The sequence below is a fragment of the Babylonia areolata genome, chromosome 6, assembly GCF_041734735.1.
Source record: "Babylonia areolata isolate BAREFJ2019XMU chromosome 6, ASM4173473v1, whole genome shotgun sequence".
In the NCBI taxonomy this organism is placed as follows: domain Eukaryota; kingdom Metazoa; phylum Mollusca; class Gastropoda; order Neogastropoda; family Buccinidae; genus Babylonia; species Babylonia areolata.
Window position 1 is genome coordinate 54,122,510 of NC_134881.1, and position 16,003 is coordinate 54,138,512.

General features: G+C 43.7%; 2 protein-coding genes across 3 annotated transcripts in view; both read right to left on the reverse strand.

The window, feature by feature from the left end:
* Window positions 1-64: 64 nt before the first annotated feature.
* On the reverse strand, window positions 65-4,001 carry LOC143283159 (uncharacterized). Of its 2 annotated transcripts, XR_013055362.1 has the most exons (3): window positions 3,775-4,001; window positions 1,432-3,162; window positions 65-1,300 (listed from the first exon to the last, which is right to left on the reverse strand). XR_013055362.1 is itself a non-coding variant. In XM_076589311.1 (2 exons), exons 1-2 carry the CDS (start codon window positions 3,999-4,001, stop codon window positions 2,370-2,372), a joined length of 1,020 nt encoding a protein of 339 aa, XP_076445426.1. In that variant the 3' UTR covers window positions 65-2,369. The 2 variants fall into 2 exon arrangements, 1 of the variants encoding a protein (XP_076445426.1); XM_076589311.1 differs by having other exon boundaries at window positions 65-3,162.
* Window positions 4,002-13,003: 9,002 nt separating this feature from the next.
* The window catches only part of LOC143283160 (tumor susceptibility gene 101 protein-like), a 35,824-nt gene continuing 32,824 nt past the window's right edge, over window positions 13,004-16,003 (reverse strand). Inside the window, exon 11 of the mRNA XM_076589312.1 lies at window positions 13,004-15,437. Within this exon, the coding sequence (XP_076445427.1) occupies window positions 15,348-15,437 (90 nt within the window). The 3' untranslated portion in view covers window positions 13,004-15,347. The remainder of the gene's footprint in view (window positions 15,438-16,003) is intronic.

The window sequence follows — 16,003 nt, forward strand, 5'->3', positions numbered from 1 at the left end:
TCCAATTACGTCATCGTCATGGGAGTCACTGGGTCCTCCAATCACGTCATCATCATGAGTCACTGGGTCCTCCAAACACGTCATCATCATGGGAGTCACTGGGTCCTCCAAACACGTCATCATCATGGGAGCCACTGGGTCCTCCAATCACGTCATCATCATGGGAGTCAATGGGTCCTCCAATCACGTCATCATCATGGGAGTCACTTGGTCCTCCAAACACGCAGAGATGCCAACTCAACGTATTTTGTTTCGCTCGATCGCAGTTTGTTCTGACGTTACGCCAACGTTAAAAATTGTTCCGCCGAGTTCTTTTTCGACTACATGGCATGGTCACATGCTTTCCTGTGGTAACATTACCCAGATGCTCTAGACATATCGATCACCAGGCCAGGGCAGTCACTACGTACCTTGGTCTCACGTGATGATGGTCAGCTAATCGCGTGCATGTTTACATCGAAACAGCATTGAGTGGGATCATATGACAAGATGAACACAAACGTTTGTTTGGTTGGTTGATTTGTTCTCCGGTGAACGGCCCCATAATGGCCTTTGACGACCACTGGGGCAGTGAATTCGTCATGTCCACCATGTCTTAGGCTCGGCCTAGGGAGGTGGGGCCCTACCCTCGCCATCAGTTGTTTTAACCTAAGTCGGGTAACCCCATTCACACCTGTCCGCAGTGAATTCCCTTCCCCAAGGACGCAACACCGGACCTCGAACTCTGATCACTGGTGAACACTGAATTAGAAGTCCATCGCCTTGGCCACTCTGCCACGTTGCCTTTTCCCCCCCAGTGTCATAATGCAGTCATGTTTTTTGTGACGCCAGTCATGACAATGCCACTTTAGAAGAAAAACTCAGTGTCATGGTGCAATTTTGTTTTCGGCAGCAAATGAAAACGTGTGCCTTCAGATTCTTTTGAAAATGTTTGAACATTTGTCACATTCCGTTCACTATAAATGTTTTTCTTCAGTCTTTCATTGTTGATTTTTGATTGTTTCTTGTACCATTCCAGTCGTTGGCTATTGAAGCTTTTGACAAGTAATCTTGGTGGTGTGGTCTTTCAATAAAATGCTGTCTTTCTATAACGAGAGAACCATTATATGATAATATATGATATAAAATGACCATTTGAACGAAAATAGGTTGTCCACACTAGAATCCCAAGATACGATTTCATTCAGCATCAGTTTTGTTTATTGGGGTTTGTGATGACCAGAAAGCATATGACTCCTCTCCTTTCACCACCCCTTCCCCCAGTGTGGATACTGTCTGGTACCTTCCGTCCACTTTGGGCCTTTGGGTGGTGTCAAGACAGACTATTGAATATTTTGATAGACCTTTGGGTGGTGTCAAGGCAGGCTTTATTGAATATTTTGATAGACCTTTGGGTGATGTCAAGGCAGACTATTGAATATTTTGATAAACCTTTGGGTGGTGTCAAGACAGACTTTATTGAATGTTTTGATAGACCTTTGGGTGGTGTCAAGACAGACTTTATTGAATATTTTGATAAACCTTTGGGTGGTGTCAAGACAGACTTTATTGAATATTTTGATAGACCTTTGGGTGGTGTCAAGGCAGACTTTATTGAATATTTTGATAGACTTTTGGTGTGGTGTCAAGACAGACTTTATTGAATATTTTGATAGACTTTTGGTGTGGTGTCAAGACAGACTTTATTGAATATTTTGATAGACCTTTGGGTGGTGTCAAGACAGACTTTATTGAATATTTTGATAAACCTTTGGGTGGTGTCAAGACAGACTTTATTGAATATTTTGATAGGCGTCATCCAGTCTGGGCGTTTTGGTAGTGTCAAGGCCGACATTATTTGATAGGCAGTTTCACAAATGCTTGGGCAGGATATATAATAGTCAGCCTTTTTTTTTGGGGGGGGAGGGGGCTGGGTGGTGGTGGAGAGAGAGAGAGAGAGCAAGGAGGTGGGGGGACGGGAGTAGATTTTTTTTTTTTTTTTTTTTTTAAGCTGTGAAAATGATTTATCTGTTGTTCTTTTTTTTCTGGTATATACTACCTCCTCAGACCTTCCATCCTGAATGGAGCTTTGGCCATTGACGACTCCTCTCTGTCAGACTGTACTGTGGGCTGCCCTGTTTCTGTCTGGAGGTTGATCCCCTGTTCTCTTCAGCTCTGCCTCGTGTCTCCCTCCCCTCCAGCTGTATCTGGGCCTCTTGGTCTCATCTGTCTTTTGGTCTGTACGCTGAAACGTCCATTCTTTGTCACTGAAACTTCCCTTTGTCTCATCTGTCTTTTGGTCTGTACGCTGAAGCGTCCCCTCTTTGTCACTGAAACTTCCCTTTGTCTCATCTGTCTTTTGGTCTGTACGCTGAAACGTCCCCTCTTTGTCACTGAAACTTCCCTTCTTTGTCTTGGTCTGTCTTTTGGTCTGTACGCTGAAACGTCCCCTCTTTGTCACTGAAACTTCCCTTCTTTGTCTCATCTGTCTTTCGGTCTGTACGCTGAAACGTCCCTTCTTTGTCACTGAAACTTCCCTTTGTCTCATCTGTCTTTTGGTCTGTACGCTGAAACGTCCCCTCTTTGTCACTGAAACTTCCCTTTGTCTCATCTGTCTTTTGGTCTGTACGCTGAAACGTCCCCTCTTTGTCACTGAAACTTCCCTTTGTCTCATCTGTCTTTTGGTCTGTACGCTGAAACGTCCCCTCTTTGTCACTGAAACTTCCCTTTGTCTCATCTGTCTTTTGGTCTGTACGCTGAAACGTCCCCTCTTTGTCACTGAAACTTCCCTTCTTTGTCTCATCTGTCTTTTGGTCTGTACGCTGAAACGTCCCCTCTTTGTCACTGAAACTTCCCTTCTTTGTCTTGGTCTGTCTTTTGGTCTGTACACTGAAACGTCCTCTTTGTTTTGGTCTGTACACTGAAACGTCCTCTCTTTGTTTTGGTCTGTACACTGAAACGTCCTCTTTGTTTTGGTCTGTACACTGAAACGTCCTCTCTTTGTCTTTGTCTTTTGGTCTGTACACTGAAACGTCCTCTCTTTGTCTGTCTTTTGGTCTGTACACTGAAACGTCCTCTCTTTGTCTGTCTTTTGGTCTGTACACTGAAACGTCCTCTCTTTGTCTTTTGGTCTGTACACTGAAACGTCCTCTCTTTGTCTGTCTTTTGGTCTGTGCACTGAAACTTCCTCTCTTTGTTTTGGTCTGTACACTGAAACGTCCTCTCTTTGTCTGTCTTTTGGTCTGTGCACTGAAACTTCCTCTCTTTGTCTGTCTTTTGGTCTGTGCACTGAAACTTCCTCTCTTTGTTTTGGTCTGTCTTGGTCTGTACACTGAAACGTCCTCTCTTTGTTTTGGTCTGTCTTTTGGTCTGTACACTGAAACGTCCTCTCTTTGTCTTTTGGTCTGTACACTGAAACGTCCTGTCTTTGTCTGTCTTTTGGTCTGTACACTGAAACGTCCTCTCTTTGTCTGTCTTTTGGTCTGTGCACTGAAACTTCCTCTCTTTGTTTTGGTCTGTCTTTTGGTCTGTACACTGAAACTTCCTCTCTTTGTTTTGGTCTGTACACTGAAACGCCCTCTCTTTGTCTGTCTTTTGGTCTGTGCACTGAAACGTCCTCTCTTTGTTTTGGTCTGTCTTGGTCTGTACACTGAAACGTCCTGTCTTTGTCTTTTGGTCTGTACACTGAAACGTCCTGTCTTTGTCTTTTGGTCTGTACACTGAAACGTCCTGTCTTTGTCTTTTGGTCTGTACACTGAAACTTCCTCTCTTTGTCTTTTGGTCTGTGCACTGAACTGAGGAGAGAAGTAACCTTCCCTATAGGTCATGTCTAGGTATGCACACTGGGCCAAGGAGATAGGTTTCTGGGTACTCTGTGATGCCTTGTCAGCTTCCACAGCAATGTCAAAAGCTTTCCCACAGTCCGTAAAGTTAATGGAGAGGGTGGTGGGGGGTTCTGTCATATGGATTATGAAAACGCTTTTATTTTTCTTCTTCTTCGTATGTGTGCCTTGTGCTCTCATAATGGTGGGCTAGGTGAATCATTTACAGTGTATGGTTAACAATCTTGGGCAAGAGTTAGAGAAACGTTTTGTGTGTGATGTTTTTATAACATGTATCCTTGTTATGTACTTTATTTATATATCATGTGCCATAGCATGTCTTCATTCTCCTGCGCGCTCATTGGAGTATACAACATGCGAGTCTTATTTGTTCAACCATTATGAATCACTGACATGGCAAAGTCATCTGTACAGATACCGTACAGTCAGTTGTCTGAGCATAATTATTATGTTATACACGAACACTACGTATTTGACAGTGCCTTTTGTTGTTGAACCATCAACCCCAGCTTTCCACTGGCGTGCTAAGGGCCTTCTGTGATTAATTTAACTCTCTCCATACGAACGGCGAAAGAGACGACGTTAACAGCGTTTCACCAAAATTATCATCATCAAAATATTGCAAGCGGAAGGCTCTTATACTGAAGACGTGAATGTTGACAAAGAATACCACTATTCTGACGACGGAAGCTGAAGGTTGGGTCATTCAGACACCCACTGGACATCCGAGGGGTCTGTGTAGAGGAGAAGAGAGGACTGGCCGTACTGAGTTAACGGTATCCCCTTCCCGGAAATTCTTTGACTAAACACGTCCTCCTTTCAGACCGATCCATTCACCTGTACTTCTTCTGTATATTTTGAATTGAGATTTGGCCTCTTTCATTTTTCTTTCGTTTCTTTTAACACGGAGGACACGAGATGTAGGTCATGTATACCTGTTTGTGTTGTATTTCATTGTCGATGTTATGATTAGGTGGTTGTGTATTTTGTCGTCTTTAGTTTGTTAATCCTCTGGCGAGGTAGTGACGGACAGGTTGGTCAGTGACAGAGACGTGTCCTGTGTTTGTGTAACAGACGTGTCCTGGGGTTTATGTGATAGACGTATCCTGGGGTTTATGTGCCAGACGTATCCTGGGGTTTATGTGACAGGCGTGTCCTGGGATTTATGTGATAGACATATCCTGGGTTTATGTGACAGGCGTGTCATGTGTTTATGTGCCAGACGTATCCTGGGGTTTATGTTCCAGACGTATCCTGTGGTTTATGTTCCAGACGTATCCTGGGGTTTATGTGACAGGCGTGTCCTGGGTTTATGTGATAGACGTATCCTGGGTTTATGTGATAGACATATCCTGGTGTTTATGTGATAGACGTGTCCTGGGTTTATGTGATAGACGTGTCCTGGGTTTACGCGACAGACGTATCCTGGGGTTTATGTGACAGACGTGTCCTGTGGTCTTTGTGATAGACGTGTCCTGGGTTTATGTGCCAGACGTGTCCAGATTTTACGTGATACACCCGTCCTAGATATATGTGACTGGGTTTATGACGTGTCCTGCCTTTATGTGACAGACGTGTCCTGCGTTTATAACGTGTCCTGGGTCTGCGTGACAGACGTGTCCTGAGCTTAGGTGTGTGTGTGTGTGTATTCATGATTTTATCAGCACACTGTTTTCAGTGCTGAACGACCCTGTCCTGTCCTGTCTACTGGGCTGCAAACGAGAAGGGAAATACTGACAAGTAGTAGTGATGTCCATCAGTAACCACGTTTGTTCTCTATGTGTAATGCCCCAAAAATCTGTGTGGAACGCTACAAACACTTTTTTTGTGTGTGTTTTTTCGAATGTTTGCCGTTTGGCATTTTTGTATTTCCAAACTGTTGTCGTAGTTTTTGGTGGTGGTTTCTTTCTGCCCATTTCACTTGTTTCCATTGTAGTCTTTCTTCGCAACACTTAATATTTGGCAGCGTCATTTGTTCTGTTTTTTTGCTCTCCATTCCACCCCTTATTTACCTACCAACGCTCACATACCAGTGCCAGACATGGTCCTTAACAAAAGCCCTCGAGAGAAAACTGGTCACCTGTGAAATGAAATGCTTGAGAAAAGCAGTGAACAAGACCAGGAGAGACAAGATCAGGAATGAGGTGATACGAGACATGGTAGGAACAAAACCAGTACTACAACACATAGAACAACAGAGGATCAAGTGGTTTGGACACCTCACACGTATGCCTCTGAACCAACCAGCTCTTCGGGCATACAACACCAAATACTCTGCGGCTGGAGAGCCAGAGGAAGACCAAGACGGCGCTGAAGCGACTCAGTGGCAGACACCCTCAGAGCCCACGAGACGTCCCTCCTCCAGGCCACTCGCCTTGCTGCAGACAGACAACTGTATCTCCCCGCGACGCCACCGGTACAAGCGGAAGGAAAAAGTAAAGTAAGTATTCCACCCCTTTGTGCTGTATGGAAGCCGGGGGATCTTTCTGAAAAATAGTGTCTCCACGGATGACGGGCGCAGTAGCCGAGTGGTTGAAAGCGTTGGACTTTCAACCTGAAGGTCCCGGGTTCGAACCTCGCTAACGGCGCCTGATGGGTAAAGGGTGGAGATTTGTCCGATCTCCCAGGTGCAGACCTGCTTGTGCCGAAACCCCCTTCGTGTGTATACGCACGCGGAAGATCAAATACACACGTTAAAGATCTTGTAATCCATGTCAGCGTTCGGTGGGTTATGGGAAAAAGAACACACCCAGCATGCACTCCCCCGAAAACGGAGTATGGCTGCCTACATGGCGGGGTAAATAAATAAACAAAACGGGTCATACACGTAAAATGTTACACGTCTGAGTGTATGCGTGCGTGACTTAAACCTGACTGAATGACGGGAAACGAATGACAAGCGCCCAAAGGCAGCCGTCAGTCAGGCAGCCTGTTGTGCAAATAACACTGTGTTTGTAAAGCGTTTAGAGCTTGGTCACCGACCGAGGATAGGCGCTATATAAGTATCCATACCATTCATTCATTCATTGTGTAATTCCCTGCTTGGAATTTCCTCCTTTCCTCTGTTCTCTTTGTGTCTGCATTATCCCTGTCGTTACTGTCGTCTCTGCCTCTTTTTTTTCTCTCCTTTTCCCATGTCTTTCTTGTCCGTTCATCTGGAGGGGGGGTGGTTGTTGTTGTTGTTTTTTAAGCCTTGAATATAAAATATCATTCCTCTTTTTTTTTTATAATTGCATAATTGGGCATTGTTTTCGTGTTGTATTTTCTTTTACGCCTACGGCTTTTGAGATAGTGGTTGGGGTTTTTTTAAAATTATTTTTAAAATATTTTTTAGCACTATTAGCTTGTTATCATATTAATTTGCTTTGATCAGTTGTTGCTTTTATCCAATTCCCTGACGGAATGCTTAACGTCAGAGACGTTCTAGGTTTGTTTGCATGATTGTGACTGTACCTGTGCCTGATTTTCTTTGCCTTTTTGTTTCCAATCCACATTAACCTGGGGTATTTTGTTGTTCTTGTTGTGTTCATTTCTCAATTTTTTCCAAGAAACAAGGATGAGAAGTTGACTTTTTTGTGTTTCTTCACAGTTCATGCATAACTTCGCAGTGGTATGGTTTGCATGTACATTGGTCCCCGAGTCTTCAATCCCACATTTTCTGTGCACAGGTGTGACTGAACGTTTTCTGTGCACAGGTATGACTGAACGTTTTCTGTGCACAGGTGTGACTGAACATTTTCTGTGCACAGGTATGACTGAACGTTTTCTGTGCACAGGTATGACTGCGTTTTCTGTGCACAGGTGTGACTGAACGTTTTCTGTGCACAGGTATGACTGAACGTTTTCTGTGCACAGGTATGACTGAACATTTTCTGTGCACAGGTATGACTGTGCACAGGTGTGACTGAACGTTTTCTGTGCACAGGTGTGACTGAACGTTTTCTGTGCACAGGTGTGACTGAACATTTTCTGTGCACAGGTATGACTGAACGTTTTCTGTGCACAGGTGTGACTGAACGTTTTCTGTGCTCAGGTATGACTGAACGTTTCTGTGCACAGGTATGACTGAACATTTTATGTGCACAGGTATGACTGAACGTTTTCTGTGCACAGGTATGACTTGACTGAACATTTTCTGTGCACAGGTATGACTGAACGTTTCTGTGCACAGGTATGACTGAACGTTTCTGTACTCAGGTATGACTGAACATTTTCTGTGCACAGGTATGACTGAACGTTTCTGTACTCAGGTATGACTGAACATTTTCTGTGCACAGGTATGACTGAACATTTTCTGTGCACAGGTATGACTGAACGTTTCTGTGCACAGGTATGACTGAACGTTTTCTGTACTCAGGTATGACTGAACGTTTTCTATGCACAGGTATGACTGAACGTTTTCTGTGCACAGGTATAACTGAACAATTTCTCTGCACAGGTATGACTGAACGTTTCTGTACTCAGGTATGACTGAACATTTTCTGTGCACAGGTATGACTGAACATTTTCTGTGCACAGGTATGACTGAACATTTTCTGTGCACACGTATGACTGAACGTTTCTGTGCACAGGTATGACTGAACGTTTCTGTGCACAGGTATGACTGAACATTTTCTGTGCACAGGTATGACTGAACATTTCTCTGCACAGGTATGACTGAACGTTTCTGTGCACAGGTATGACTGAACGTTTCTCTGCACAGGTATGACTGAACATTTCTCTGCACAGGCAAGACCGAACGTTTCTGTGCACAGGTATGACTGAACATTTTCTGTGCACAGGTATGACTGAACGTTTCTCTGCACAGGTATGACTGAACGTTTCTCTGCACAGGTATGACTGAACGTTTCTCTGCACAGGTATGACTGAACGTTTCTCTGCACAGGTATGACTGAACGTTTCTGTACTCAGGTATGACTGAACGTTTCTGTGCACAGGTATGACTGAACATTTTCTGTGCACAGGTATGACTGAACATTTCTCTGCACAGGCAAGACCGAACGTTTCTCTGCACAGGTATGACTGAACATTTTCTGTGCACAGGTATGACTGAACATTTCTCTGCACAGGCAAGACCGAACGTTTCTGTGCACAGGTATGACTGATCATTTTCTGTGCACAGGTATGACTGAACATTTTCTGTGCACAGGCAAGACTGAACATTTTCTGTGCACAGGCAAGACTGAACATTTTCTGTGCACAGGTATGACTGAACGTTTCTGTGCACAGGTATGACTGAACATTTTCTGTACTCAGGTATGACTGAACATTTCTGTGCACAGGTATGACTGAACGTTTCTGTGCACAGGTATGACTGAACGTTTTCTGTGCACAGGTATGACTGGACATTTTCTGTGCACAGGTATGACTGATCATTCTTGTGCACAGGTATGACTGAACATGCGCCTTTTATTATCCAGCTTATTTTTTCCCAGCTTCTATGGGATTGATACTGACAGTGTTTCAGCCCTGATATTGCCCTGTGTGGTTGGCTAGGCTTTAAGCAATAGACAGACAGACAGACAATGCAAGGCATGGCATGGCAACAAGGGCGTGTCCTGCGCTAGATGCCAAGGTCCAGTGTTTTCCATGTCTGTCCAGGGACGATAGTGATACGACAGATGCTGCTGACCTGGTCGTTACTGTGGACGTTTTGTGAGTGTTAGTGTTCACATGCTGTTATAGATTGCCTAAACATTCTTCGTTATCACCACAACATGATGTTGATAATATTTCTTTCCTTCTGTTAAAAATAACCATGCAAATTAAGTTCTGTGCCAGGTGGCTGTTATGTGTGTTGTTAAGAATCTTGAATAGTCTAAAATATCATCATCTTAGATGAGCAGACTATAAATGAATAAATGAACGAACGTTAAACGAAGAATCTCGAATTTGAACAAGGCATTTTGTTTTCTTCTATTAAAAAAATTCGTGTTAGTTAATTTTGTTGTTGTTTTCTTCTTTAAAAAATAAATAAATAAAAATTTGTGTAAGTTAAGTTGTGAACAATCTGGCTGATATATCCGGCATTCAGAATCTTTATACCTGAACCGGATTTGGCTTTTAATTCTGTGCCGCCAACTTCTGTGGCATCTCGGTGTGGAAGTGCTTTTCAGATGCTCGCCCGAGCCCCCTCTACTCACTGCTGCACTTAAGTTAATCCTGCCACAGCCCCAGTGCCTGCACTCTACAGTGAACCGTTTCTGCAGGTGTCTGTGAGGCCAGCTGCCAGAGGAGACCACGCACTGCTGTGGAGTCATCTTAAGGGCCATCAGGTGTGCCTGTACTGAATCAACCACCAGACATCACTACTGCTGTGGAGTCATCTCAATGGCCATCAGGTGTGCCTGTACTGAATCAACCACCAGACATCACTACTGCTGTGGAGTCATCTCAGTGGCCATCAGGTGTGCCTGTACTGAATCAACCACCAGACATCACTACTGCTGTGGAGTCATCTTAAGGGCCGTCAGGTGTGCCTGTACTGAATTAACCACCAGACATCACTACTGCTGTGGAGTCATCTTAGTGGCCATCAGGTGTGCCTGTACTGAATCAACCACCAGACATCACTACTGCTGTGGAGTCATCTTAAGGGCCATCAGGTGTGCCTGCACTGAATCAACCACCAGACATCACTACTGCTGTGGAGTCATCTCAGTGGCCATCAGGTGTGCCTGTACTGAATCAACCACCAGACATCACTACTGCTGTGGAGTCATCTTAGTGGCCATCAGGTGTGCCTGTACTGAATCAACCAACGTCATACATCACTACTGCTGTGGAGTCATCTCAGTGGCCATCAGGTGTGCCTGTACTGAATCAACCACCAGACATCACTACTGCTGTGGAGTCATCTTAAGGGCCATCAGGTGTGCCTGCACTGAATCAACCACCAGACATCACTACTGCTGTGGAGTCATCTCAGTGGCCATCAGGTGTGCCTGTACTGAATCAACCACCAGACATCAGTACTGCTGTGGAGTCATCTTAAGGGCCATCAGGTGTGCCTGCACTGAATCAACCACCAGACATCACTACTGCTGTGGAGTCATCTTAAGGGCCATCAGGTGTGCCTGTACTGAATCAACTCACTACTGCTGTGGAGTCATCTTAAGGGCCATCAGGTGTGCCTGTACTGAATCAACCACCAGACATCAGTACTGCTGTGGAGTCATCTTAAGGGCCATCAGGTGTGCCTGCACTGAATCAACCACCAGACATCACTACTGCTGTGGAGTCATCTCAGTGGCCATCAGGTGTGTCTGTACTGAATCAACGAACGTCATACATCACTACTGCTGTGGAGTCATCTTAAGGGCCATCAGGTGTGCCTGTACTGAATCAACCACCAGACATCACTACTGCTGTGGAGTCATCTTAAGGGCCATCAGGTGTGCCTGTACTGAATCAACCACCAGACATCACTACTGCTGTGGAGTCATCTTAGTGGCCATCAGGTGTGCCTGTACTGAATCAACCACCAGACATCACTACTGCTGTGGAGTCATCTTAGTGGCCATCAGGTGTGCCTGTACTGAATCAACCACCAGACATCACTACTGCTGTGGAGTCATCTTAAGGGCCATCAGGTGTGCCTGTACTGAATCAACCACCAGACATCACTACTGCTGTGGAGTCATCTTAAGGGCCATCAGGTGTGCCTGTACTGAATCAACCACCAGACATCACTACTGCTGTGGAGTCATCTTAAGGGCCATCAGGTGTGCCTGTACTGAATCAACCACCAGACATCACTACTGCTGTGGAGTCATCTTAAGGGCCATCAGGTGTGCCTGTACTGAATCAACCACCAGACATCACTACTGCTGTGGAGTCATCTTAGTGGCCATCAGGTGTGCCTGTACTGAATCAACCACCAGACATCACTACTGCTGTGGAGTCATCTTAGTGGCCATCAGGTGTGCCTGTACTGAATCAACCACCACTAGACACCGCCACGGTGACAGTGCTGGACTGAATGAGCATACACTGGTCACATGACTTCAACAAACCTGCTGCCTCCTGCAGACCACCCAGTGCAGAGACAGACCAGACGGGATCCTGACCAAAGGACGTGTCAGGCCTCACAACGACACACTTCTTTCTTCTGATGACAGGACTGTCACCCAGTGTGCTTTCAGCCAGACGACGACACCGAGTGCAGTGTCAGCTGGAAGGGGTGTTATATGGCCAGCACTGAGGGTTTCAGCCAGACGACGACACCAACGAGTGCACGTTAGCTTGAAGGGGTGTTATATGGCCAGCACTGAGGGTTTCAGCCAGACGACGACACCAACGAGTGCATGTGTCAGCTGGAAGGGGTGTTATATGGCCAGCACTGAGTGTCCAGACATTCTGTTGGAGCCAGCAGTACTCACTGGGCAGGTCAGTCAGGGAAAACAGGAATTATGGCACTGACAATATTTCACGGAGATTCTGAGATGAGTTTTGAGCCCACAACATTCCAAACCATCTGTGTGATGGTTACCACTGAACTGCATTGATTGCTGGCATGTTTCTTTTTTGTCATCGGCGTTGACTGGAGGAGGTGCAGGCCTACTCATCAATTCTCCTGAGGGCCTCCATGGCAGGGATACCAACTGGGAAACACTGTTGAAACTACTGGTGCAGGAAATAACTGGTGCTCTTTTTGCCCTGTGTAGCGTTCCATGACATCAAGCCATTTTGGTGTGTGTTCACTGCAACTTTTCATGTTTGTTGCAGTGTGTGTGCTCACTTGCATACGTGTGTACATGTGAGAGAGCAAGCAAGCGCCAGTGAAAGACATGCTTTCCTGATGACCAACCACAACAGAGAACTCAATCGACACTGTGCTTGCCAAAAAAAAAAAAGATGTTTTCTTCATAACCATTCACACAAGAACATATAACGCATAACATAGCATAGCAGGGAACAAAGGTACAGCAAGAAAATGTACATCAGGACAAAGCACACATCTTTCACATACACAAATCAAACTGGAGACACCGTTCTAATGAACAGTACACTGACCTGAACAGATGCACATTTCAATGGATGCAGTGTGACTATCATATCAAAGAGACTGCTCTATCACAATCATATTACACTATGGTACACAAAAATGAACAATTACCATAAAAGGAAAAGACATTAACATATAGCAAATAAAGGGGAAAAAATATGAACAGGGTGGGGGGTTTTTCCTTTAGAAAATGCACACCTCCATGTTGTCACAAGCACACACAGACTGTCACACACACACACACTTGCAAGGCTCACCATTATTATACAGTGAAATCTTGTTTAACAAATTACTGTATCCTGTAATCAGATCTCTGTAAAATGTATTTACTACCATTTTGTACTGATTAACTTTTTTAAGTGTCTCTCATCCACAAATTGACTGAAAGAAGAAAAACAAAAAAACGGTCTGCCGTGGCTACATAGTTATGTACATGTATATATTCCCTTGTTTCTTGCATATCCAGATGTTTAACAGTGCCAAGCGCTATCAGACTATACTAAACTGTGAGAAGTGATTTCAGCTATACTAAAACATGAGGACGTGCACTGTACAGCAAAAAGTGAACTGTAGGTTTGGAAAGGTTCCCTTCACCCAGTGTCACTGAGCACTTCACTACAAGGAGACATTCACTACAACTGGCTTGGTGATGGCTGCAAACCCAACAGCTGTGTTTCTCTTACACCTCAGCCAGTCATGACATGTTCCTACCGTCCTCCTATCTGACAAACTAGCGGTTTGAGACACCAAAGGCAGCAAAAAGCAAAGGCCACAGTGTTATAAAATAAAAATGAAATTAAAAAGTGATGCTACTTTTGGATGAAAGGGCCACACAAAAGTGCCATTTACCAAGTGACATGATTTATTTCCACCAATTTCCATGGTAATCTGTGAATACCAGGATTTAGACCGCTTATATTTGTACGATACCCTGCCTTAAATTTCATTTAAAATATTGGTGAAATGTGGTATCCCAAATTGCTTTCAAGAAAATTGTGTATTTTGATCATCTGGCACTATATAAAACCCACAGCATTATATCGACATCAGGAACAGAAAAGAGGAGGCACCTAAAACAGTTACTGGAACAAGGACCTTGTGCTAAAGCTGTCAAGCCAACGAGAACTGTATCATAAAAATCCAACCCTAGGACAACCCACAAGTGCCACCAAGACACAAAATCAATGCAGTGAGAAAAATACATCATTAGTTAACAATTCCACATGGGTCAAATATCGAGACACAACACTACTCGTACAGCAACATGAGTGAACATAAGAAACCTGATCCAAAATAAACTTTCAAAATTCACTGAACAAAAAAATAAACCTTAAAACATATTCTTAAAAACGAAAAGGCTTAAAAGTATCCATATCCTCCTTCACAGGTACTGGGGGAAAAAAGAAAAAAAAAAACCCTTGGCAACTAAATCTTACAACTTTTATAGATGAAATGCTGGACTACTGTTACTAACCAAAAGAATTTGCACATTCAATTTTCATGATCGCAGACATTCTGCCAGATCGACCTCCTAAAATGGCTTTCTATACATCACACCATAAAATGCCTTTTGTCCGTAATGAACAGATAAATGATTAAAAAGAAGTATGTACAATGACACCACCAAGAAAACACCACAGGCAACAACGAACAAACAAAAAAATGCAGTTTTTCTTTTTCTTCCAGAACCGTAAGTCACAAACCATTTCTGACATGAATTATGATAAGACCAACATAGACAATTAATATGCAAAGCTTGTAGGCTTCATCCCATACCCCCACCAACCCCCCTCCTCAAATACCTCCCCAAATTTTCGGTGGGTTAAAAAGAAAAACGACAAAAGACTGCCAGCAGCACACCCCTCCCCCAACCCCTCATCACCCACCAGTACATACAAAATTAACCCAAAAGAAAAAAAGCCTATACCAAATTTCTTACTGAAAATCATACTGCAGATCAGAACAGGAGAGACAGACATGCACACACATGTACTCTCTCTCACACACACACAGAGAAAAGTAGTTAAGGAATTGTCTTTCAGCATTTCACTAGCACGCACACACACACAATTATTATTATGATGAACAACCAACTCCCAGTATCACAACAAATGCTGACTAAGCGAAATGAAATAAATACAACACAACATCCTGTTTTGGAAAGGGGCAAGAAAAAAAAAAATCAAATTCAAATTACACACAAAACCATATAAAACTTACCCAATAACATGTTCTTTACAATATTAAAAATAAATCCAGTACATTCTGATGAACACAACATCAGAAAACCTTAACACCGCTGCAAGTGACAGAATAAAAATTGTATTGTCCATTTCTCTTTGACCTAAACCTATATCATTAGAGGAAAAAAAAATTTTCATGGAAAGTAAAACTCTGAGTTCCCCAACTCTTTCCTCAAAGCATTGCCTGCACCTGTATTTCCAGCCTGTCGTATCAATTCTCCCTGCTGTTCAGTAGAAAGTACATGCTTGCGGCCATCACAGTCATGGGTACGTCCATTAGACCAAGGGAGGTAAGCCAGCTTTCTCTCGGCACTTTTGGATCAGTGCCCTCTGCATGAACTGCTTCCTGGACAGCTCACGAACACGCTGAGGACACACAGGTTACATACTCCATCACTTCTGTGTAACCACTGCTTTTCATACAACTATACACTTCTAAGAAGCACACATTATTCTGGTGTTTATAATTCTATATAATCTGTTGGCTCCCCTGTATTTTCTTGGTTTTAGTCGACTATACAATCAACATCACTGGACATGGCATTCACTGTATGAGCTTGTTCCACGTTAAGCATATATTCATAATTAATCAGTGTTCTTAACTCACTCCGGATGAATAGTTTTCTCCCTTGCTTTTCCCTACAGATGACCCATTTGTTAGGATAAGGAAAAATTCATAAAAAATACAAAACATAAAGTAACTGAATGAAACTCGCTGTACTTGACCCACTGACCCCTCTTCTCACATCCCCCTCCCTCTTCACTGCTCTCAGAAGCTGAGTCACTATCAGTAACTTCTTGCTGGTAGCTTTCTTCACTGCAGATACTTTATTCAAAGTCTTCATCATCCTCGTCAATGTCAAAACTTTCAGTTTCAAGCATTTCAATCACTTCAACATTGGTAAAAGCCACTGTTGTGATCTAGTTTGCTC

What these genes read in the sequence shown, in the direction of transcription:
- LOC143283159 (XM_076589311.1), bottom strand. Translation starts at nt 4,001, where the DNA reads ATGAGAGCACAAGGCACACATACGAAGAAGAAGAAAAATAAAAGCGTT. An exon ending in GAAGGTTACTTCTCTCCTCA is followed by an intron (nt 3,163 to 3,774) that starts GTTCAGTGCACA and finishes AAAGAGAGGAAG; the next exon opens with TTTCAGTGCACAGACCAAAA.